This window comes from Lissotriton vulgaris, chromosome 4_1 (genome assembly GCF_964263255.1).
Source record: "Lissotriton vulgaris chromosome 4_1, aLisVul1.2, whole genome shotgun sequence".
Taxonomy (NCBI): domain Eukaryota; kingdom Metazoa; phylum Chordata; class Amphibia; order Caudata; family Salamandridae; genus Lissotriton; species Lissotriton vulgaris.
The window spans coordinates 1,209,900,220-1,209,925,849 of NC_141691.1; the positions used below are offsets into that span (position 1 = coordinate 1,209,900,220).

The 25,630-nt window shown below is 45.6% G+C and overlaps 1 protein-coding gene across 1 annotated transcript in view; it reads right to left on the reverse strand.

Moving 5' to 3' along the window:
- NFX1 (nuclear transcription factor, X-box binding 1) overlaps window positions 1–25,630 on the reverse strand; it is an 892,403-nt gene that overhangs the window by 299,040 nt on the left and 567,733 nt on the right. Inside the window, exon 12 of the mRNA XM_086965422.1 lies at window positions 4,495–4,577. Coding sequence (XP_086821548.1) covers window positions 4,495–4,577 — 83 coding nt within the window. The remainder of the gene's footprint in view (window positions 1–4,494; window positions 4,578–25,630) is intronic.

The window sequence follows — 25,630 nt, forward strand, 5'->3', positions numbered from 1 at the left end:
GCCATGGAGCCGCTGGCACATTGCCTCAGTAGGGATGGGATGAGCAGAGCAATCCCACTCGCAGATGGGGTTTAGGCAGTCTCTATTTATGAAGATGATCTTCTCCTTTATCTCAAGGACTACCAGGACACTGCACCTGAAATAGGACAACATCTCCACAAACTTCACAGCTGTCTCTGGTTTTCGTACAAATTGGCTATAGTTGTGCATCTTTCCACTGACTCCTAATATTGCTGGGGCCCAGCTCAACTTGGGCAGAGGTCCTTTAAGTTTGGAGTGCACAACGTTTTGCTACCTCAGCACTAGAATATATCATTTAGACAAAGATCTTCAGGATAGAAATCAGTCCAGGGCAGTGACAGCCCTTTCCTTTCTAATAGCTTTTTGAAAATCCCTTTCTCTGGCCCAGATTTAACGCATGGCACTTTCAAAATGGTTGCCTTTCCTATTTTTGACCTTTCTGTTAGCCTTCCCTACAAAATTTTTCGAGATCTAAAAAAAGATATAAGGGGAACTCATTTGGCACTTGCCATTCTCTACCTTCTGATGATGCAAGCTGTCTAGGGGCCTCTCATTTCGAACTACACAATTACGCAGCTCAACTTCAATGGTTTAGCACACAGCTTTTGGTCACGCAGTAGTTGCCGTATGGGTGGATGATCTGAACCCCCTTCTGCTTATGAATGCCCGCCACTTCCAACCGCATCCCAAACTCCTCCATGTGGAGCTGTAATGTTATTCACGACCCACTAATTTCACGAGGAAGGTAAACTCCTAAACCCCAGCAATTATTTTGCCAGGCTTTCCTTATCCTGCTGGGCCCATTGGCCCAAGGAATTGTAATCACTGTTGAGAGCCACATTTAATGACTGTTGGTGATCTCTTTGATGCCTGACATTTTTTCTCATTTGAGGAATAAACTGGTTCTCCACAGGGGCCACTTCCTACTCAATAAAACTATCCAACACACACTGCACAAACTCTGGCCTTTCTTGAGCTCACCCTCCGAGCCTCAGCCTTTTATCCAAGCTCCATACACCATGGCTGGAGGAGTATTTCCTGGTTCTATAGGTCCCTAATTCAATATGCCTCCCCAACACTAACTCAGCTGAGGGACAGGTGGAAGGCAGAGGCAAGTAAAGCCTTCCAGGCAAGTAGGAATGGGCGCTAGCACTTGAGTTTCCCCCATCTGACATCCTGCAATGTGAAATTCGAACTCATACAGTATGTTGTACTGCACAGATGTTCCTTCTCCACAGCCACTATTAAATAAATGTTTCCCACAAGCAGGAGCTACATGCCCCTATGTTTATCCCAAGTAGGTGACTTTACACACAAGCTCTGGTCCTATCCCCTCCTTTGGCCATTCTTGACCTACATTAAAAATTTGGAAATCGTAATTTCACACAAGCCTGTCCCACAATATGTGCCCGCAATAGCATTATGAAAATATAAAACATCCAAGAAGGACCGTGCGGCCACAAGGTTAGTTAACCTGGCTCTTATCATAAGAAACAATTACTTCCCGATGGAAGTTGAAACTTCAACCCCTCCGTAGCGACCTGTTCTCGGAGGCTCCTTAAATGAGCTGCTAGTGAAAGTTCAGCGTTTTGTTGGGAGGCCAGAGGGCTCTGTAAGACATCCCTTGCAGCACAACAGGACATGTTCCTTGAGCTAATGAACATGACAATGACTGATTCGCTAGTCTTAGAACATAATAGTAATATATATCGCAAGTGCTCTTTGAATACTATGATGAGCAACCCCCACGATTTTAGACATTACCTCCACAACAACTACACATCCGGTGTCCTGAGGAAGAAGAGCGTCATCCCGAGTGAGCAGGAGGAGTCAAGGACGGACGACGGCAGCACGGAGATCCAACATACAAGGGACCCCGAAACCCAGGACGAAAGGGTTGAAAGTATCGAAGGCTCCCGTACTAGACCTGGAACCATAGAGCCAGGAGAGAAGTGCAAGGAGGGAGCCGGACCCTATCCAGCAACACAAGATGCCAGCCACGTTCATGGAGGAGCATAGCTCATTGAGGTACATGGCTGCCTCAGGGGGTGGTTTGTCAAGGGCACCTCAGACATTGCTAAAGGAGAAGGGAGGGGGTTGAGCATGCTTGGCAGAAAAATAGCTGTGGGCCTGGGAGCGTGTAAAGGCGGCAGCTTTAAAGGAAAACCGTGACACTGGTGGTGGAGAAACTGGGTGTTTAGCTCGCCCCTCAATCCCAATTCCCTAATTAGGATCTTCTCAGGACCGTTTGTCCTGAATAGCCTTTTTTCTATTTTGTTTCTTCGACGGAAGGCCCTTTCCTTGTGTGGAGGATAAGAAGAGTTCAAGATTCCCCTACCTCTTGACTGAAAAGTGGGAAGCAAAAGTGCCTTTTTAGTTTGTGGAACAATAAAGATTTTTTATTTGCACCTGATACCTTGTGTTCAAATACCTAAAATATCACAGGAGGTCAACAAAAGTCGAGGAAAAGCCTGTCAAAAAAGACAGAGGGGTAGCACTTCCAGGATCGGACCTTAAGTGGCGTGGAAAGAACTGATGTCCGCACGCCTGGGTGGCGCCTACATAGGTACTGCAACGTCATAACCGACAACGTCACACGGAGCCGAATAGAACCACTTGACGACACGTGCAGGGGGTATTGCTCAGCAAAAGTTTCCAGATCCAGCCCGACGCCTGAGAAATTCAAAGGATAGGGCTCCGTAGCTTGAAGTCTCTATCAGATTGCTAATATTGGACAAAAAGAGAGCAATCTCTTTTCAGAATGTAGAGGCTATATATAAAGGACAATGGGACATGTAGCTTAATACTTTAAGTTGGCATCTGAAGGAAATACCACAGTTGAACCTGTTCTCATATAAAAATGTAACCATACTTTACAAATATAAAAACGACCTTGCCTATTACTTAAGCAGTATATAAAGTAAATTATAATGTTAAAAAAATAACAAAACGCAAATAAAATTATGTTAAAAAATGAATATGTTTGAGTTTGGGAAAGTATTTGAAAAACACCTTCACAAAAGAGAAGGATACATTTGTCACTTAAGGATATAAGGAAGGGATGCAAACCAAAGAACAGCAGCTACTGGTCAATAATACTCTTTTTCAGCATGAGCCTTTCCATAGATTCCCCTTTGTAAGAAGAGAATCTCAATCCAGTTAAAAACTAAAGGGGAATAGTCTTTCTTTGAGTTGATCAGTGGGTTGCCTAGGATTTAATAAAAAATACTTATACCGAAGAACGTCTGTTACAGCTACAAAACATATTGCCAATGGGGCTGGTACATTTTTAAAGGTAGGGTTTAGAGGGATATCAATACTGAAAAGATATGATGTGTAAATTCCTCCAATGCTACTGGAGGAGAAGAGGCAACTAGATAAGAAACAAGACACCAAAACTAATTATTGATCAGTTCTGTCTGAATGGTATAAGATTCATTATGCTCACATCTCACTTAAACACCTAACATGACCACAAGCTTGTGTTCCTTTAAGTCAATAAAAATAGTCTGTAGGGACTGCATGTGCCTAAAAGCTGCTGAACACTAAACCCATCGCCTGCTCCTATTGACTAGTTTTCCCAAAATATTGCCAACCATCCCACTGCAAGTCCTATTCAAAGGATATAAGGTAAGGGCAATCTCAGGTGCACTTCATGAAGATGTCATTTTGGGCACCATTAATTGCATGGATCTAAGAAGGCTATACATATATTACGCTCTATATAATATGCTCAGCCTGTCAAGAGAAGCTTGCTGGATAGGCGCAAAAAATGAACCACCTTGAAACAGAACTTTGTTTTCTGTTTTGTGGGCCTTTATGTTTCCATTTGTTAAGAATCCACCTTTTGCGCTGAACGAAGGTCAGTGTCCAGGCTGCATGTTTGGAACTGGGCATGCACAACATATGGAGCATTTTGTTGCTGCACATTTTCTGATGCTAGTCTGCGTTGCAGACAGATGTCTAGGGTAGTGCTGGGTTCTACTTTATTAATACCATCCATACAGCACTCACATTTATCTATACATAGATCAAGCATAATTCTTTATTTATAGGATAATAAAGTGCTGTGTGTGCCAACTGCATCCTCCAGTGACTACTACAAAAGGTATTTTTAAGCAATCCTTCTCAGTTGTTCAATCCCCTTCCTGGCCCTATCTGCCAGGCGTAGCGAAGAAGACAGTGTAATGTGGGATAGAGGTTCATCCCGTCACTGCACTAATTCTATTAGCCAAGAATATTCCTGAATCTCATAACAAGCATCTGTTAATCTAATAATGAATCTAATAATGATTTAAGGTACAGGTAATTATGTGTTTGTCCTCATAAATAATGCTTTATATATTTTAACTCCGCACTGTTCATGCAGGGATTCCATTTGCTACAATTGCTAGTGGACAGTATGCAGCTGGAAGAGCAATGAAATGGAGCAGTTTCAACTCATTACAGGCACAAGTGATGCACTGTACTTACCACGCAGCAAATCTCATTACATTTGTGTCTGCCACACTGGCGTTTCTTGTTGCAACGTTTATCACAAAGAAAGGTGAGATCCGCTATTAGGAAAAAAAGGAAAGGTTTAAGGCAAAATGTTTTTCCACATAGAATTATAGAAGAAGTAACAAAAATGGACATATGAACAACACATCCTGACAATATAAAGTATACAAATCATAGTAACTCCATGACTATAGTCATGGAGTGGTGTGGAGTGCAAAAAAACGATGGATTTAGGCCCAGATCCCTGTACTGGGGTGAATGTATGACATTGTTCAGCATTCTGTCCATCAACTGTTGTTTTGCATTTTGTCACCCCGAGTGGGATGGGTATGCTCAGACGTTGAGTCCCATGCTCTCCACACCACTGGAGTCAAGCTATCCTGGCTGAAGACGGCTGATAGCCAGAAACCGGTCCTAGGATGCTTGCTTCCGGTCCAGGAAAGACATGGCTTGGCAGTTCGGGCTGGACGGTTCCCATGAGGCACAGGGTCAAGGCTGATTTGCATATGGCCATGTCTGAACTGGGGCGGTGTGGAGTGCAAAAAACGATGGATTTAGGCCCAGATCTCTGTACTGGGGTGAATGTATGACATTGTTCTGCATTCTGTCCATCAACTGTTGTTTTGCATTTTGTCACCCGAGTGGGATGGGTATGCTCAGACGCGAGTCCCATGCTCTCCACACCACTGGAGTCAAGCTATCCTGGCTGAAGACGGCTGATAGCCAGAAACCGGTCCTAGGATGCTTGATTCCAGTCCAGGAAAGGCATGGCTTGGCAGTTCGGGCTGGACTGTTCCCATGAGGCACAGGGTCAAGGCTGATTTGCATATGGCCATGTCTGAACTGAGGTGGTGTGGAGTACAAAAAAACGATGGATTTAGGCCCAGATCACTGTACTGGGGTGAATGTATGACACTGTTCTGCATTCTGTCCATCAACTGTTGTTTTGTATGTAGTCTAGAAGGCACCACGTTACCATTGAATGTTGGGCACTTGGAGGTAAATAAGAAGATAAGAAACAACTGCTTGCCTCCACAAATATGTAGGTGCTCTACATGCACACTATACCTGTGTCTCCTTCAGTTTGTAGCAATATGAAAAATCAAGGTGAATATAATGGCTCCAGAGGAAGTCAGAGGTAATAAAGGCTTCTGACCATCAGGGCAGGTGTTACTATAAGTAATGCTTACTCACTTAGCTTGACCACCTCTTAAAACTCTCATGTATTGGAAACTGCAAAGAAGGAAAAGGGATTTGCAGTGGAAACAGGACAGACAAACTTCGGATATAAAATGGCAAATAGATGGCAGAGCTAATGGACAGCACATAAGGACGTGCAAAATCTGCTGTGAAGGTCTCACTGTGTAGAACAAATATGTTGAAAGCAAAGGTGGTGCTGCAGCACGGTGTTTAATGTGTTTCCCATTACAGCAAAAAAAAATGTTGCTGACTGGTGGGTCCCTGAGGAGATTACACTGGCAAACCCTAACTTCATTTCAATCCCACATACGCCCTGATTTTCTAATCAATCTATATCCCCTATGACAGAGATCAAAGTGGCAAACATGCAAATGAATGTGGAGAGTATATGGTCCAAATACCTTGGTGAGTTTAAGTGGCCCATCACCTCACTCTCATCCTAACTTTTACATGAGATACTATAGCTCTCTAATCCAATCTTTTCAGAGTGGGTGTCTTTGTATCCTTTTCTGGGAATTGTTTGTCCTACCTACTAACTGTGCTAAAGACAAAGTAGGGTCAGTGATAGGTTGCTCATCTGTAAAGATTTGTAGTAGTCAGAACAAAGGAGAGTGCCATTGTTTATTGTCCACTAACCCCTTGACCACTATGCTGACCTCAACATAAATGGACCGATTTCTTAAGCAGCCTAGTTCCATATGCAAAAAGCTACCAGCTTGATTGCAGCTCCTGATGCACTCCAGGGAGGCAGTGTCTGAATCCTCTCTAGCTATTTAAAATCCACTGAGTGCTCTGCACCATTGACTATTTCTCTTAGGGGCCTGAAAGCCCCCCTCTTGTACTCTCTGCATCTGGAGGACCAATAGCTACTTCCCAGTTCAGCACCTGATGAACTCTGGGGAGGCAGTTTCAGAATTCTCTCTAGGTAATTAAATCCCACAAGTGAGTGTTCTGCAACAAGTATTATTTCACCGATTGCATCTCGAGGACCGGTATCAACTTCACTTCTTCTTAAGGTCTGCAAAAATATCCTGAAGACTACGTTAACGCTGAAACGAACGCACAAGCTTGTCCTCTAAGCAACCCCTAATAAATCATACCAGTATTTGAGAATAATGTGGCACGATTGTTAACTTGTCAATCAAAGGAATTGAGGCTAATCTAGCCTGTAAATGCCTTAAAACATCCAGATGTGGTAGAACAAAGTCCTCATCTATTTCTAAGACTGAACTGAGAACAATGACTGCCCATATCACCAGTACGGCTCGAGACATTTGTTTTACAAACTATAAAACCTTGCTATGCATTTACCTCCCAAAGCAGTTTCCCCTCACCAGGGCAAAGAGGATGGAGAGCACTGTTTAAATGTCACTTTCCATATACTTCCCAGGTAATGTTCAGCACTTTATCTCTCCTCCCAAAACAAATCGCATCTTGCAATTTACAGTGGGCGAGAACCAACACAATTCTTCAGTCTAACTGCATGCTTCATCGACCTGCCAGTCTTCTGTCATTGCATTGGCCCAATAAATATTTACTGTTCATTATTTGATACTAGCTGGGATGTCCAATAGTATTTCCTATCATTGGAAAGGGCTAGCGCCCCAGGATCTTGCAGGTTACTTACTATGACCCACGGGGTAGAACTGGTAGTATTGGTTAAGATGTACCCCAAATAAATTGTCAACATTTTTCATCACATTGCGGGGGGACGTTTGACCTATTTTGTACAAAACACAACATGTTCTGATTGGGCCAAGCTTTCACTGATCACACCTCTACAGAGTATATGGTAATAAATCATATTGTACTAAGTTGCAATGGAAAAGAGTTATTTCAATGAAGCTTGGATGTGATAAATTTTCTTTGATTTACAGTACATGCGTTTGTACGTTTAAGGGGAAAGAAACCATTATAATTATGAATCGTGACCTCCCTGAAAGATTCTTGTTTCCATACCCTTCAATAAATGATGTTTAGGAAAAACAAAAAAATGTGAAAGCAAGAAAGAAGCCCTGAATGGATGCTATCCTCCTGCACAAAAGAAACTATCGTTTTGTGAAGTCTTACTCAATGCTAATCAACACGTTATCATTAATCATTCTGTAAATCACCATTAATAACATTCTACAGAATCAGACTCATGGTGTAATAAAGGTCAACTGTTAATCCTAACAATTGGAAAACATTTAAGAGCGCTACGGATCAAAAGATCTAATGTGCTCCATCTTGTATGCACCTGCCCAATTAAACGGAACAATGCAATCCCCAACAATAAAAGCTGCTATGAATCAGACATTTCATCAAGAGAGTAAAATGCCTCTTGATCACAAACTCAATAACAACCGGGTTTCATGGGGCAGGTGGAGGAGGCACGAAGAACTATTAATCAGGTAGGTCTACTACGATCAAAGGAATCCCCATGGGAAGACAGCATACTCACACAGATATGCTAAATATGTGCAATATTCCTCAAGCTAGAGATCTTTTTATCCTATAACCCTACATGTCGCAACAATATATATATTTTTTATAAACAAAAACAAAGGGGTATTTGAAGGAATACAATTTGGAATGAGAAAAGGGTTTTCAGCTTGTAACTTTAGCACAGAGTTGGTCAACTCTGGGCCACGACGGGCAGAACTATGGGAGATTGTTAGAGAAGGTGAAAATGGGTCACCGGGCTTCCATTCAAGAACAATGCAAGTGGCACAGCATGAGTAGGAAACTTTGAGTTCTTATTTACAGTAAAGAAGCCCTAATCTGGAGGTGACATGTCGAAGGCGCAGTTTGGCTCGCAGAGGAAACAGCTTTGGAGCAGTGCAATTGAGGCTCCATCCTTACAAGTCACAGAAGTGCAATGTTGACATACACCTGACACTTTATACGTTGTGTACCTCAACTTTAATGACATGAAATGGACCATTTAATGCATTACTGATATGCATTCACCGTAGAAACTAGAGACTCAAACGTGTGTAGTCGATTTGTTTGTTTAACTGTGAAGACATGTAATTCTCGTACACCTTTACACTTGTGTTTCAAGTTATACTGCATTTATTAAAGCGCATTGCATATGTAATCATGAACCCATTTATTCTGAAGTTCCATGGGCATATATGATCACATATTCAAAATGCCCACTGAAATATTTAACTAAAGTTAGCTTGACAAAAGGCCTTAATTTTGAAATTTATTTTTGCTTGCCTTGTGTGTTCTGTCTTTTGCAGGTGCGTTCTCATGATTTTATGGTTAGAGAAAGGGGTATTGTTGTATTATTGATAGTGAGGCCTGAGAAGGCAAGGACGTGAAGAACTAACGAGCTGCAGAAGCCTACTATTTATCGCGTATCAGGAGTAAGGAGATGCTCAAGATTGCAGTGACTGTCCAAGTTTATGGGATGAGAAATCCGAAGAATGTTGCTGATACCTTCTGCGGTGAGGATAAATAAATGGGTTTCTGGTGAAGTGAGGAAAGATATGATTGCTCTTAAAACTTCTTGTTTTTGATTAGTCTCACACAGTTAGATTTCAGATTCAGATCCTTTCCGACTCTGAGGGGTCTCTGCTTTCCTGCAAGTGTGTAGCTTTATGCTAAACACTTATTTGCTGACACTTTCCGGCAAATCTGAATTCCTCTGAGACTTTTCCCAATGACTCATTTGTGTCTTAGAATCAGAACTTGGGTTAGATGACTTTAGAATCTATTCATGTTTAGGAAGGAGGATAGGAGTTTTTAAGGAACACCAATTTCCATTTCTCAGTATCTGTAATGCTGTAACTGTGATTATTACTAGGCTGTCTCACTTGGTAAAGTGGTGTTAAATGTGTAGCGAGCTGGATCATAGATGCAGGGCCCTCTGCTGGAGCTTTGCCTTGAAGTTGAAGAGCTGTATTTAAAGAGTAGTCTACTAGCGGGAATCAGAAAGACAAAGATGGTGATCAGTAGTGCTGTCCTAGACTGGAGATGACTTAACAGTTTTAAATCTTAAGCAAGCCAGCTAGTTGAAGTGAGGTGAGTCCTGGGTGTAAGTGTGTCAATTGACAGGGTTTCAGGTAATGCCGTACACAGGATCTCTTTCAGGGTGCACGTACCTCATGCAGTTTGATGCAGATTCAGTGGTCTGGTATTGTCCCGTCCAACGACTTGACATGGAGGGTAACCAGACTCAAGTAATGCAATCTTTCAAGTTACACAATTACATTATCAGTACAAAACTGAGTATCTCTTGGGCTATCTCAACTGCATTAAGTTACCAATATGAGTTCCCGCATAGCTCCCCTTGGGAAGAGGCACTTCTCAGCCTCCTCCACAGTCAGGCTCTTCCAGGAATGTTCTTCCCAGGAAGGACAACAACTTCGCATGCATTTCTCAGCTACTCTGGATCCAAGCTTCACACACATGGAGATCATGGCCCTCATGTATCAAACCATTTTACAGTCAGTACTAATTCGTAAAAAATCTGAGCATTATCAATCGCAAAATGGCATTTTAACATTTGCCAAACACAATTAGCAATTCAGTCATATGTTACCAAAAGCTACTGAGTCACTAATTGAGTTTGATTTGTTTTGAGTTGGGGAATAGAAATCAAATGTGTAGTTGGAAGGGGAATGTTAAAGCCATCTCTTCTAAATAGCGATTCTTTTAGGGATGTAATAATGTTTTGCGACCGAAATCCAGTTGCAAAACATTAATTTTACCACCGTCTCAAACAGGTGATAAATAATTGCCAAATGGGAAGGGTTCCTCACTAGACACCTTCCCCTTTGTGAATGTTCACAAAAACGTTCCATGAGACCAATGCCAGCTCATAGAAAAGGTTTGCACAAATTCCTATACATGCATCCTGTTTTCCCTTAAGGAAAGGGGGCTGCATTTAAAAAAAATGCTTTATTTAAAAGCAATCACATGCACTGTGGTTTGCTGACCCCAGCATGCCACCCTGCTTGTTATTTCAGCCAATCGCAATGGGTCTCAATGTATAACATACCTCAAGCATATTAATGAGGTAGGTCAAATTACAACTTTACGAATCGGTATTTCGAGAGTATTAATACATAGGCCAATTCTCAAAATACCTAAGTCGGTGCGTAAATTGGGACCACTTTTAACAACCCCATTTTGTATATTGCAGTTAAGGAATCACATATGCGACTCGTTATTTGTTGCAATTTACGATTTCTTAAATAGAATCTTTGGACATGAGGGAAAGCCTTGTTAACTCAAGAGTAGACAGCTGGCAGTATGAGTACTGCAAAAGAGGGCTAGTGGCAAGACGACTGAGCTGGAGACAACGCTCCACATAACTAATATAGGCAGTCAGGAACCCCTCTGAGAAGCATCATCAAATCTTTCTTTTCTTCTCCAGCACCAGCAAGTGTCTTTCTTTCGAACTGGCTGAGGAGGTTATTTAAAGAGTAAAGTAATCAGCTATCAGCGTTGAGGCCTTGCAACATCCTAATACAATTTACCAGGCTGTCAGTTCCCAGTTTTTCAAGTAAAGCGATGCACTTCCTTTCCAGGGACCTCCTTTGTGGATACAAAATGATCACAGAGTTCCATTTACTAAAAAATCAAAATGGTAAATTTGCCTTAACATTGTGGAACTCACTCATGTCTCCAAACACTATGTATGACCATAAACCGCAATTCTCTTAATTTTGAAGGAAATGGCCCATACCTAGCACTTGATCTAGGCTTCCCGAGTATTTAGTTCCACTGAGTCTTGAGGAACATCTATGAATGGGACAGGTGCTTTAGAGGTCATTTCAAATGCATGAACTTCTTCGCACCACCCCCCAGGGACTTTAACTCTCATATTGGTAATTTTTTGCTCAGTCCTCTGCAGCATAAGCTGGTAGGCAGAGGCAACAAAAGGGTTAACAGATGTGCGATCCAAAACGTTAATATGTATACATTTTGGATAGCATTTCAGGGAAACTCAGAGAGAATAGAACTCCTATTACAATAATTACATAAGGGTACTAGGTAATTAGATTTTAACTTCACCATGAGTCTTTTCAGCCATGGTGACCAAGTTACATACCTTCAACAAGCCTTATATGGTAGAGACTAAATCTAGCTTCAGACTCCTTACCTTAGAATTATCCCCAGGTGTCAGACTTGATCAAGAACTTTTTGGTGAGCAGCACCCGTGGGAGCCGGAAGTTGGCATCGTTCAGCTCTGCATGGTGTCGTCGGATTTGGCCGTGCTGGAGATTACCTGAGTATCTGTTCCCATACCTGATTTGCAAATACGACTGGCATCCCACCTGTGTGCATGATAGTGGTGGTGGGCATGTTTGGTGATTAGGGACCCTCACTTATCCCATACATCTTGACCACCAGGCTACAGAGGATACCCCTTGTTGGTGGCTGCCTGTGCGGATAGAATCCTAACATAAGGTCTACAACATTGCAGGAGCACTCACTAACTGAGACCCTCCAGATCTACGGCACTGAAGTTTGGGGGGGGGGGGGGGGGGTGTATATACACCAACCGATTCTCAAAGTCCTCCTCAAATTTCCGCCCAATCGAGTCTGAAGAACCACCGCCCACACTACATGCGCTCATTGCAGCAATCCATAGAGTCCACATAGCTCTGGAAAAGCTAATTGATTCCACCAAAGCAGAGGTCTCTTTGCTAAGGGCAGATCTTCAGAACATAAGTACAAGATTTAAAGAAGTGGACGACTCTACAACCACCTAGCACCATGATTCTACAGCTCTTAAGACCCAAGCAAGTGAGTTGTTAACTGCCAAAAAAATAATGGCAGCTTGTCTAGAGAACTACAAACTAGGATAACTAGGAGTTCTTGAGCTTGCCGAGGGATCTGCAGTGGACTTGTTTGTCGAAGAGCTCATTCTTAAGGAACTGCAACCTCGTGGTCTCTCCAAGCATTTTTCAAACAAGATCATCATATTCCTTTCAGACGCCCAAAGCTAGGGTCTCCCTCGCTCCATCATCACCCATATTTTTACTTTAGAGCCCGAGAAGTTACACTTCCAACAGCCCGTAGCACCCAGTCGGTCACATACCAAAATGCAACGATAACCTTTTTTCCCCCCGACTTCACACTGCAGGTCCAGAAGAAACTATGCAGTTTCTTGGAGGTCAAAAGGCCATTAAGGACAAGGAAATTAAATATTCCAAGATGTTTCTAGCGAACCTGCAGGTGGAGTCGGAGGGACGGGCCTGGTTTTTCTTAACCCTGAAGAAGCATGGGACTGGATTGAGGGGTGGTGAATGGTTGTCGGGAATGGATCACGGAATCAACAAAAGCAGCACAGACAACATACCAAGGCCCCCAATAGTGCAGCTGCTAAGGAACAGGGTAAAATGGACACGAATCACCACGGCAAAAAGCGCCTTGAATGCTGGTGCAAGTCCACTCATTCACAAGGACTACTCCCCCTAGAACTAACAAACTTAGATGGGAGGGACGACATGGTACTCACACTTAAGCTATACTATACCCTTTTGAAAAATGGGGTCATGTTCCTTTAGACAAATTACTTAAGCATGGGGTTAACATTATGACTTGCAATTAATGTGTAATATTGCTTTGTCAGGTACTGCCCCTTACGCAGAATAGGCCAGGGGTAACACTATCCCATTATGTGGGGGTGCAGCGGGAGCCATCCCTAGTGAATCAAGCTCTCCCAAATGGTAATGTTAAAGTTGGGGTGCGACGACAGGCGCTCTGCAGAGTTGGGGGGATGGGTAGTTCCGGGACAGTCATGCAGGGAGACGGGGGGGAGATTTGTGTTCATGCTCGGGTTGTGGGTGGACGGGGGCTGAGGGTACGTTTAAAGAGTTTTGTTCTTTTCCTTTCTTTAAATTATTGACCTCACTTCTTAGCCAACACCAGAACAATTGACCGTGCAGGAACAGGAGAAGCTGATACATTCCTATTTGACACTCCCAATCGGATTATTGAACTTACATTAGCATGCTATTTGATACAGTGCCTTGACTCAATATGCAATGCCTAGTACAAAGGTTAGATGCTTGTCTTGGAATGTCAATGGATTAGGGAATAAATTCAAGGGGGAGTGGTCCTCCGGTATCTTAAAAGAACCCACCTCAAGGGCACTGCTTGCAGGGCAATGGATCGATGGGGATGCAAGATAGGGGCATTTGCTGGGTTTACTTTTAGCTCTAGAGGAACGGGGGCACTTCTCCGGAAGTAATTTCCCATCATAGTTAACCGCACTTGGTCAGACCACTTGGGCAGGTATGCGTACCTTTCTGGGATGTAGGAGGGTGAAATGATTAATCTCTTCTCCATATACGTCCCTCCCGGGATGCACAAGGTCACTTTCCCAGACCTGGTTGCAGTCCTTCTGGAACTCCTCGCTGTGGATTATTTATGGGAGGGGACTTTAACATGACCTTTTGTGACAAGAAGGACTGTTGCCCCACCAGACAGGCGACACCTACTCAAACAGCCGGACGGACTTCACCTCCGCCCTTGGACTTGCAGATGTCTGGAGAACACATAATACTGGGACACTGGGTTATACCTTCCTCTCATTCGCCCAGGACACCCTGTCTTGAATAGACTTTCTATTTAAGCATGCCAGCAACGTGTCACGCTTCCGTGACGTCCAACAAATGTTGAGTGGAATTTCAGACCACTCCTCGATATGGGCATTCTATAGCTCTGATAGATTGGTCCATAGCTCCAGTACACTGATAAGAAGTCTCGTTTGCTCCAGAGACCACAGTCCTCCAATCTCCTCCTCTCCCAGATAACTTCCCCAAACCAGTAGTGATGCACCTTCACTGACTTTACCTCTTGGTGGGGAAGGGAGAGGGGCCTGCCACGGGACCAATCTACTTTATCAGCCATCACTGCATATTAAGGACCTTCCAGAATCTGAATGAATTCCATCGCATTTCCACAAAGCTGGGTACACAGACTTCAGATTCCTTTGCAGAGCCCACATTTGCCACCTACCATAGTTGACCAGGAAAAAGCAGGAGGCTAAGAGGTAAAGAAGCAGCAGAGCTTGTCTCACCAAGATCCGGCGCCGAGTCTGAAATAGAGGTCATAGCTCGAATGTCATGGAGTCGCTGCGAATGAGGGATGCCCCTGTAACGCACTATGTCAAGGAAAGTACCAATAAATGGTTACCTCAGGGAAGAAGTCATGTTTAGACTTTGGCTGGTTGATTATGAACACATCTACGTCAAGAGGATCACCATCGCCTGTGGGTGGTCTACTACAGACTGTGGCAAGTCCACCTTAAACAGCCCATCGAGGTAGGGGGAAGACCGCTATCCATAACTGTGAGAAGTTGGCCTGATAGGTAGTGTTTCCAATTCTGGAACCACTGGTTATCAGTCCAAACAAACCCCAAAGATGTCAGGTTGTAAGTCAACCTTGTAGACAAGCTATCCTAGTGGTAGCATGGACTAAGCAGCCTTAAAGGCTTAACTTAAGAGGTCGTGTTAAGCGAGCTGTTTTACCACATACAATCCTGTAATCAAATGAAAGGACACCACACAAGTATATATTATAAAAATATATGTATTTATTTCTAAATTACTCCCCAGTACTCTTTATGAGGAAAGGGGCACAAGCGTTAAATCAAAAGCACTGTTACACATATAAAGTTGCACGTTTATGGATGAGGGCGGGTGGCCACTCAGACCATATATTAAAAAAGTGGTATAAGTAACACTTATCGAACAATGGTTAGGCCTAGGGCCTAGAGATTCGCTGGGAGCAGTCAGGACAAGCAATGAAGAAGTCGGGAGTAGCCCACAGGAGACGGGTGCAGCACGGAAAGTGCGGCGCGCACCAATGCACTGTCAATGGTGCGTAAAAGTCAGTTAAAGTGAATTAAAAGATACTTCCGCTGAACCTAGGAACACAAAACTTTAGACACAGACCCTAGAGGTGTGTACCAGTGTAAAGACACCGGCGTTGCAAAGTTACCTCACCCACAGGCCGTGGGTGCACAGGGTCGAAGTGGCGTCGGGTTCTGTCACGCAGGTTCTGGGTGCTTGGAGCTGTTGCAGCTGCAGGCGCTGTGAAGCAGAAGTGTCCGGTGCGATCCAAGGGTGGATCGATGTAGAAAAGTACCTGAAAGCAGAGGGGACAGAGTCTGGGTCACTCAGCAGTGACCAGGGTGGAACCAGGACGGAACCAGGCAATGTCGGGCGCAATCAGGCGGTTGTCGATAGGCTTCTCTCCGCTGTCACGTGGGCTCTGGGGCATCTGCGACGTCCAGGAGCAGGTCACGATCTGTCCCACGTAGGCTCTCGCCGTCAGCACCGTCGGCTTGAAGATTGTAGCAAACAGCACTTGGCAAAAGCAATCCACGCGGAACCGGGAGATTGCTTATCACTCGAACCAGGAGGGTCAGAGTGGGTGCTCCTTTTCACAGGAGCTGGTGCAGATCTGGAGCAACCAGAAAAGCAAGTCGTATTTCGAAGTTCGTCGGCACAGGGGCCACAAGCCAGCTGGCAAGTGACCGGGCCAACGCGTCGAGCGCACACAAGCAGAAGGGCCCCACGCAGCACTCGTCGAGTGTGGAGGGGTGAGCTTTGGTGCAAGTGGAGCTCGGGGCTGGGGCTTCTCAAACCCCGGTGTACAGCTTCGAGGGTCACTCGTGGGCCGCACGGTCAGCGTCTCGTGGCCTTTTCAAGATGGCGTGCCCCACGCTTCCGGTCGCCTCCACGGGTCTCAGCTCTGCAGGGACTGTGGATCGGGCAGGTAGAAGGCAGGCAAGCTTGATCTCGTCGATCTCTGTCGCTCGAGTTCCGGCGGGAACTGCAACAAAGCAAGGGTCGAGGGCTGGATGGTGCCTGTTTGCACAGGGTGGTCACTCCTTGACCACAAGGGAGATTCTTCAGTCTTCTCACGTCGTGTAGAAAGTCGAAGGGTCCAGATTTCGTTTCTTATGTTTCTTCAGGATGATCTGAGTTGCATTGGCACTGCTCCCCCTCTTATTCCAATCTGAGGGGTGGATCTCCTGCTAGGTCCCTCCCCTATGGGTGGGACCAGGAAGGGGGGTGGTTACACCCCCTTTCCTTTGTCCAGGTCTCACTGGAGCTGGGGCTGGGCTGCCCCAGAACCGGTTTGACAGGATTATGCAAGGGGAAGCCTTGTGCTCCCCAGGCACTGTCTGGTTTCATTCAAACCTCCCTGCTACAATCCACTATCTCCTGTCTGGGGTGGTGTCACACCTCCCTGTGACAGGAAATCCTTTGTCCAGGCCTCCTCTGCTGAGTTTCGGTCAGCAGCAGGAGGTCAGACATGTGTCTGTGGCAGAAGCATCCATTTTGTGGATCTGAGGCTCTTTTAAAAATCAACCGCATTTTAGCAAAAGTAACATGTCGTCCCCTCTAGAGGGGTGGAATGCTACCCCCGTCGCCAGGACTGGCGAGGGGGTAGTATTCCAATTCGTATGACACCTTACACGACATGTTTTGATAAAGCCAAACCAAAGTTAACATATAACCGCGAGGATTATAATGCACTTAATAGTATATGGTTTGGCATTATCCCGGATCAGCTTAGGGAGTTGTTCCCGACAGCTGCAGACAGGCTCAGCTCATGCCAGAGCACCATCTCACATAAAACCACGCACTCTGCCTCCAGGATTGATGAGGCCTTCCATAGGAGTGGCTTACAGGCTATATATGTGTCCAGATATAGGTTTAGATATAGGTATACTATATCTAAGCAAGGGGTGATTACACCCACTTGCCCCAGCTGAGTGATCAGCCAGTTGTGTCAATTTAGATAGCCAGCCAGGGGTGGCAAAAGATATGCTGCAGCCCCTGGTAGGCCTTGGATGCACCTATGCCCTGGGCACCTATAGTGCTCTGTACAGGGGCTGATAAGGTGACCCAAGCCAATCTAGTTATGCACCTAGGGTACATGGAATCCATTTTACAGAGAGAGCAGATAGCCTGGGGCCCTGATTAGCAGGGAACCAGGCCAACTAAGTCGAAAACCAGCTAAACACAGGGCAAAAAATCTGGGGTAACCATAGTCAGGTAGCCACCTTCCTACATAACCCCCCCCCAAACGAAAGGAGATAAGGCTATCCTTGGCCAGGTAAGCCTATATTGCCTGAGTGGCCATATAAGGAAGTACCTGCACTAGCATGGGTACCCCCTGTCTCATGGTCCACTAAGCAGTCCCTCACCCTAGGGGTATTAGAGGGTCTCCACCATAGGGAATCACTACCTTGGGTGTGTTTATTCAAAGTTAAAGGCTGGTTTGGATATGGAGTATTGAAGTGAGGCTCCACTATTTTTGGGCTCAACTTCCTCCAATTATCTTCCACCATGTGTGCCTTTCTTTCTTCAACTGAGTTGTACTGAGCTCTCAGGGTCAACCTCTGGCTACCTAAAGCTGGAGGCTGGGTCCCTCTGCTTGGCTTGCTGGAGGGACAGTTCAGGTTTGGGCCCTTTGGGTCCCAGGTTTGGCTGTGCCCAACAGAATCCATCTGTGGGAGGTCCCTAACTGTTTTTAAGGGGGCTCCCTCAGGAGTTTTTAAAGTTTTCACCTTACTAGGCCTACTAGTTTTGGTGCCCCTAATCTGTTGATGGGGGTGCTTTATTTGACAGGGGGCCCTCTGGGTCTCACTGTCCTTCTTGTCCTCTGCAGCCCTGGGCTGACTAAGGCAAGGTAGAGAGGGGCAGGTTACCTGCTCCAGACTGGATCCCACCTGAGAAGGGTCCACTGCCATCAGAGGCTCTGTCAGGCCAGGCCTAACAACCTCTGGGGCAGTTCCTTCATCAGGGGTAAGATCAGTTCCCTGAGGAGGCTGATCCTGTCCTAATGTCTGGTGAGGGGAAGATTTATCTTCCTCCTCCATGCTCTCAGTTTGGGTGGAGTGATCCATCATTTCAGGCTTCACAACAACCTTATCTGTTTGAGTTTGGGCTGTGGCCATCACAGCCCCACCAACCTTTTCAGGAGGAGACTCAGTTTGGGTTTCTGCTGTTATCATAACAGCTTTGCTATTCTGGTTTGGAAGAGCTTCTGGTAAAGATGGGGCAGAGAGTTGCTCAGCCCTACCAACCTTTTCAGGAAGGACATCTTGAATTGGGGCTATAGCCAGTACAGCCCCACTAACCTTTCCATTGGAATTTACCATTCTAGAATGGATTTCCTGTTCAACCTCAGCCCAGGCTGAGATTTCCAAATCATTACCCAGTAGACAGTCTACAGGCAAGTTTGGTGACACTGCCACTCTCTTTGGGCCAATGACACCTCCCCAGCTGAGACTTACTACTGCCATGGGATGATTTGTTTGGATGCCATCAATGTTTGTTACCTGGTATGTGGCACCGGGTAAAAGTTGCTTAGAGGGGACTATACAGTCAGCCACCATGGTGATGCTAGCCCCTGTGTCTCTAAAAGCTTCAACTTTCAAACCATTGATGATGGGTTCTTGTCTATATTTGCTCAAGGTATTTGGGCAAACAGAGAAGTTGGCAAACCCCATGCCAGTCTCATAGACAAGATCATTTGGGGATGGAGACCTGGATAGGCCAGGGTCCCCTTGGGCTCCAAAAGTAAACCCACCCAGATTCCTGGGTGTGCTCCCACTTCCTGGGGGATTACTGCTGACAGTAACAGGAGGTGTTGGAGCTGGCTTTGGAGGTATGTTTTCTTTATTGCCATTCTTGGGACAACAGCTGTCTGTTTTGTAATGCCCAACCTGTTTACAGGCATGGCAATAAGGCTTTTTCTCTGTTGAAGAAGTGTCTTGGGACCCACCCCCCTTCTTGGAGTTTTGGGGCCCTGGGGAAGTGTTTTCTTTACTTTTATCCCCACCCTTATCTTGAGGCTTGGTAGACTCCTTCTTCTGGTTATTGTCCTGATTCTTAGGCCTAATCCTGGTTCTGACCCACTTATCTGCCCTCTTTCCCAATTCTTGGGGAGAGGTCAAATCTGAGTCCACCAGGTGCTGGTGTAAGAGCTGGTTCTGACAATTACTAAGGATCTGCTCCCTCATAATCAAATTATACAATCCTGTGAAGTCATGTACTTTGCTGCCATTCAGCCAACCCTCCAGAGCCTTAGTTGCACAATCAACAAAATCAGTCCAGTCCTGAGTCTGTGTCTTCTGGGTATCTCTGAACTTTAACCTGTACTGTTCAGTGGTTAAGCCAAACCCATCTATCAGAACACTCTTCAGGACTTTGTAATTGCTGGCATCCTCATGTCTGACAGTGAGGAGCCTATCCCTCCCTTTCTCTGAAAAGGAGTACCATAAGATTGCTGCCCACTGTTCCTCAGGAACCTGCTGTACCATGCAGGCTCTCTCCAGAGCAGTCATCCATTTGTGGATGTCATCCCCTTCCTGATAGGGGGGCACAATCTTTGTCAGGTTTCTACTATCATAGGACCTGGGTTTCTCTTTAGGAACTTTGCTGCCACCAGTGGCATCTAAGCCACACAATTTTCTTTCTCTTGCTAAAGCAAGTTTAGCTTGAGCCAAGGCTACCTCTTCCCTTTCTATTTGGAGTTGGACAGCCCTCATCCTGGCCCTATGCTCTTTTCTCTGGGAGGAAGTCATTCCTCTTTGAGATTCTCTTGAGGCACTAGAAAGATGAGAATCCCTTCATAGAGATCTCACCCTCCTGTTACCTGGGAGAATGTGGTTATGAGATCTGGAGTGGTGCTGGCCCTCTCCATTCTCATGTAGGTCCAAGTTGGCCTGGTTAAGCCTGGCAACCTGTACCTGGTTTCCCCTCTGATCCTGATCTTCAGGCTCTTCTACCTCAGAGCCTTCCTCTTCCTCTTCCTCCTCCTCTTCTTCTTCTGGAAGATTCTCATTCTCAGGGGAGTGTATCCCTTCACCTGAATCTAAGGGAGCCTGACTCACCTTATCTAGATCATCCTTTTCTAGGAGAGCTACTAGGGAAGGAATGGTAGGGCCTCTGCCCTTTTTTAGCCCCCTGGCTGTGCACAAGGCACTCAGGTCTTTGTGGCTAAGGTTGTCATATCTGAATGTTGTCCCTATAGGATCAACTATTACAGGAGCAGAGCCTGAAGCTCTACCTGTATCAGACATGACTGCTAGTGAGGTGTAAGTGGTGCACTTACCTACACTAAGTGGTTTCCTACTGTACCTTGCTAGTGAGTTGTAGTCAGGGTGTGCTAATCCCTTTAATCTACAACTACTAAGTTCAGTAGAACTTAATATGCTAAGCTTTTGATTTATATGTACCTAGAGGTACTTGATGTGATCTTTCAATTTGATAAAGATTGCAATGGTAAAACAAACAGCAAGCTCAAATCCGCACCGCTGCACACCAATGTGAGAAGTTGGCCTGATAGGTAGTGTTTCCAATTCTGGAACCACTGGTTATCAGTCCAAACAAACCCCAAAGATGTCAGGTTGTAAGTCAACCTTGTAGACAAGCTATCCTAGTGGTAGCATGGACTAAGCAGCCTTAAAGGCTTAACTTAAGAGGTCGTGTTAAGCGAGCTGTTTTACCACATACAATCCTGTAATCAAATGAAAGGACACCACACAAGTATATATTATAAAAATATATGTATTTATTTCTAAATTACTCCCCAGTACTCTTTATGAGGAAAGGGGCACAAGCGTTAAATCAAAAGCACTGTTACACATATAAAGTTGCACGTTTATGGATGAGGGCGGGTGGCCACTCAGACCATATATTAAAAAAGTGGTATAAGTAACACTTATCGAACAATGGTTAGGCCTAGGGCCTAGAGATTCGCTGGGAGCAGTCAGGACAAGCAATGAAGAAGTCGGGAGTAGCCCACAGGAGACGGGTGCAGCACGGAAAGTGCGGCGCGCACCAATGCACTGTCAATGGTGCGTAAAAGTCAGTTAAAGTGAATTAAAAGATACTTCCGCTGAACCTAGGAACACAAAACTTTAGACACAGACCCTAGAGGTGTGTACCAGTGTAAAGACACCGGCGTTGCAAAGTTACCTCACCCACAGGCCGTGGGTGCACAGGGTCGAAGTGGCGTCGGGTTCTGTCACGCAGGTTCTGGGTGCTTGGAGCTGTTGCAGCTGCAGGCGCTGTGAAGCAGAAGTGTCCGGTGCGATCCAAGGGTGGATCGATGTAGAAAAGTACCTGAAAGCAGAGGGGACAGAGTCTGGGTCACTCAGCAGTGACCAGGGTGGAACCAGGACGGAACCAGGCAATGTCGGGCGCAATCAGGCGGTTGTCGATAGGCTTCTCTCCGCTGTCACGTGGGCTCTGGGGCATCTGCGACGTCCAGGAGCAGGTCACGATCTGTCCCACGTAGGCTCTCGCCGTCAGCACCGTCGGCTTGAAGATTGTAGCAAACAGCACTTGGCAAAAGCAATCCACGCGGAACCGGGAGATTGCTTATCACTCGAACCAGGAGGGTCAGAGTGGGTGCTCCTTTTCACAGGAGCTGGTGCAGATCTGGAGCAACCAGAAAAGCAAGTCGTATTTCGAAGTTCGTCGGCACAGGGGCCACAAGCCAGCTGGCAAGTGACCGGGCCAACGCGTCGAGCGCACACAAGCAGAAGGGCCCCACGCAGCACTCGTCGAGTGTGGAGGGGTGAGCTTTGGTGCAAGTGGAGCTCGGGGCTGGGGCTTCTCAAACCCCGGTGTACAGCTTCGAGGGTCACTCGTGGGCCGCACGGTCAGCGTCTCGTGGCCTTTTCAAGATGGCGTGCCCCACGCTTCCGGTCGCCTCCACGGGTCTCAGCTCTGCAGGGACTGTGGATCGGGCAGGTAGAAGGCAGGCAAGCTTGATCTCGTCGATCTCTGTCGCTCGAGTTCCGGCGGGAACTGCAACAAAGCAAGGGTCGAGGGCTGGATGGTGCCTGTTTGCACAGGGTGGTCACTCCTTGACCACAAGGGAGATTCTTCAGTCTTCTCACGTCGTGTAGAAAGTCGAAGGGTCCAGATTTCGTTTCTTATGTTTCTTCAGGATGATCTGAGTTGCATTGGCACTGCTCCCCCTCTTATTCCAATCTGAGGGGTGGATCTCCTGCTAGGTCCCTCCCCTATGGGTGGGACCAGGAAGGGGGGTGGTTACACCCCCTTTCCTTTGTCCAGGTCTCACTGGAGCTGGGGCTGGGCTGCCCCAGAACCGGTTTGACAGGATTATGCAAGGGGAAGCCTTGTGCTCCCCAGGCACTGTCTGGTTTCATTCAAACCTCCCTGCTACAATCCACTATCTCCTGTCTGGGGTGGTGTCACACCTCCCTGTGACAGGAAATCCTTTGTCCAGGCCTCCTCTGCTGAGTTTCGGTCAGCAGCAGGAGGTCAGACATGTGTCTGTGGCAGAAGCATCCATTTTGTGGATCTGAGGCTCTTTTAAAAATCAACCGCATTTTAGCAAAAGTAACATGTCGTCCCCTCTAGAGGGGTGGAATGCTACCCCCGTCGCCAGGACTGGCGAGGGGGTAGTATTCCAATTCGTATGACACCTTACACGACATGTTTTGATAAAGCCAAACCAAAGTTAACATATAACCGCGAGGATTATAATGCACTTAATAGTATATGGTTTGGCATTATCCCGGATCAGCTTAGGGAGTTGTTCCCGACAGCTGCAGACAGGCTCAGCTCATGCCAGAGCACCATCTCACATAAAACCACGCACTCTGCCTCCAGGATTGATGAGGCCTTCCATAGGAGTGGCTTACAGGCTATATATGTGTCCAGATATAGGTTTAGATATAGGTATACTATATCTAAGCAAGGGGTGATTACACCCACTTGCCCCAGCTGAGTGATCAGCCAGTTGTGTCAATTTAGATAGCCAGCCAGGGGTGGCAAAAGATATGCTGCAGCCCCTGGTAGGCCTTGGATGCACCTATGCCCTGGGCACCTATAGTGCTCTGTACAGGGGCTGATAAGGTGACCCAAGCCAATCTAGTTATGCACCTAGGGTACATGGAATCCATTTTACAGAGAGAGCAGATAGCCTGGGGCCCTGATTAGCAGGGAACCAGGCCAACTAAGTCGAAAACCAGCTAAACACAGGGCAAAAAATCTGGGGTAACCATAGTCAGGTAGCCACCTTCCTACAATAACCTCCGAAATTGTGACAAAGCCATCACTTACATGAACACCTGTGTGGTCAACTCTGGGCCACGACGGGCAGAACTATGGGAGATTGTTAGAGAAGGTGAAAATGGGTCACCGGGCTTCCATTCAAGAACAATGCAAGTGGCACAGCATGAGTAGGAAACTTTGAGTTCTTATTTACAGTAAAGAAGCCCTAATCTGGAGGTGACATGTCGAAGGCGCAGTTTGGCTCGCAGAGGAAACAGCTTTGGAGCAGTGCAATTGAGGCTCCATCCTTACAAGTCACAGAAGTGCAATGTTGACATACACCTGACACTTTATACGTTGTGTACCTCAACTTTAATGACATGAAATGGACCATTTAATGCATTACTGATATGCATTCACCGTAGAAACTAGAGACTCAAACGTGTGTAGTCGATTTGTTTGTTTAACTGTGAAGACATGTAATTCTCGTACACCTTTACACTTGTGTTTCAAGTTATACTGCATTTATTAAAGCGCATTGCATATGTAATCATGAACCCATTTATTCTGAAGTTCCATGGGCATATATGATCACATATTCAAAATGCCCACTGAAATATTTAACTAAAGTTAGCTTGACAAAAGGCCTTAATTTTGAAATTTATTTTTGCTTGCCTTGTGTGTTCTGTCTTTTGCAGGTGCGTTCTCATGATTTTATGGTTAGAGAAAGGGGTATTGTTGTATTATTGATAGTGAGGCCTGAGAAGGCAAGGACGTGAAGAACTAACGAGCTGCAGAAGCCTACTATTTATCGCGTATCAGGAGTAAGGAGATGCTCAAGATTGCAGTGACTGTCCAAGTTTATGGGATGAGAAATCCGAAGAATGTTGCTGATACCTTCTGCGGTGAGGATAAATAAATGGGTTTCTGGTGAAGTGAGGAAAGATATGATTGCTCTTAAAACTTCTTGTTTTTGATTAGTCTCACACAGTTAGATTTCAGATTCAGATCCTTTCCGACTCTGAGGGGTCTCTGCTTTCCTGCAAGTGTGTAGCTTTATGCTAAACACTTATTTGCTGACACTTTCCGGCAAATCTGAATTCCTCTGAGACTTTTCCCAATGACTCATTTGTGTCTTAGAATCAGAACTTGGGTTAGATGACTTTAGAATCTATTCATGTTTAGGAAGGAGGATAGGAGTTTTTAAGGAACACCAATTTCCATTTCTCAGTATCTGTAATGCTGTAACTGTGATTATTACTAGGCTGTCTCACTTGGTAAAGTGGTGTTAAATGTGTAGCGAGCTGGATCATAGATGCAGGGCCCTCTGCTGGAGCTTTGCCTTGAAGTTGAAGAGCTGTATTTAAAGAGTAGTCTACTAGCGGGAATCAGAAAGACAAAGATGGTGATCAGTAGTGCTGTCCTAGACTGGAGATGACTTAACAGTTTTAAATCTTAAGCAAGCCAGCTAGTTGAAGTGAGGTGAGTCCTGGGTGTAAGTGTGTCAATTGACAGGGTTTCAGGTAATGCCGTACACAGGATCTCTTTCAGGGTGCACGTACCTCATGCAGTTTGATGCAGATTCAGTGGTCTGGTATTGTCCCGTCCAACGACTTGACATGGAGGGTAACCAGACTCAAGTAATGCAATCTTTCAAGTTACACAATTACATTATCAGTACAAAACTGAGTATCTCTTGGGCTATCTCAACTGCATTAAGTTACCAATATGAGTTCCCGCATAGCTCCCCTTGGGAAGAGGCACTTCTCAGCCTCCTCCACAGTCAGGCTCTTCCAGGAATGTTCTTCCCAGGAAGGACAACAACTTCGCATGCATTTCTCAGCTACTCTGGATCCAAGCTTCACACACATGGAGATCATGGCCCTCATGTATCAAACCATTTT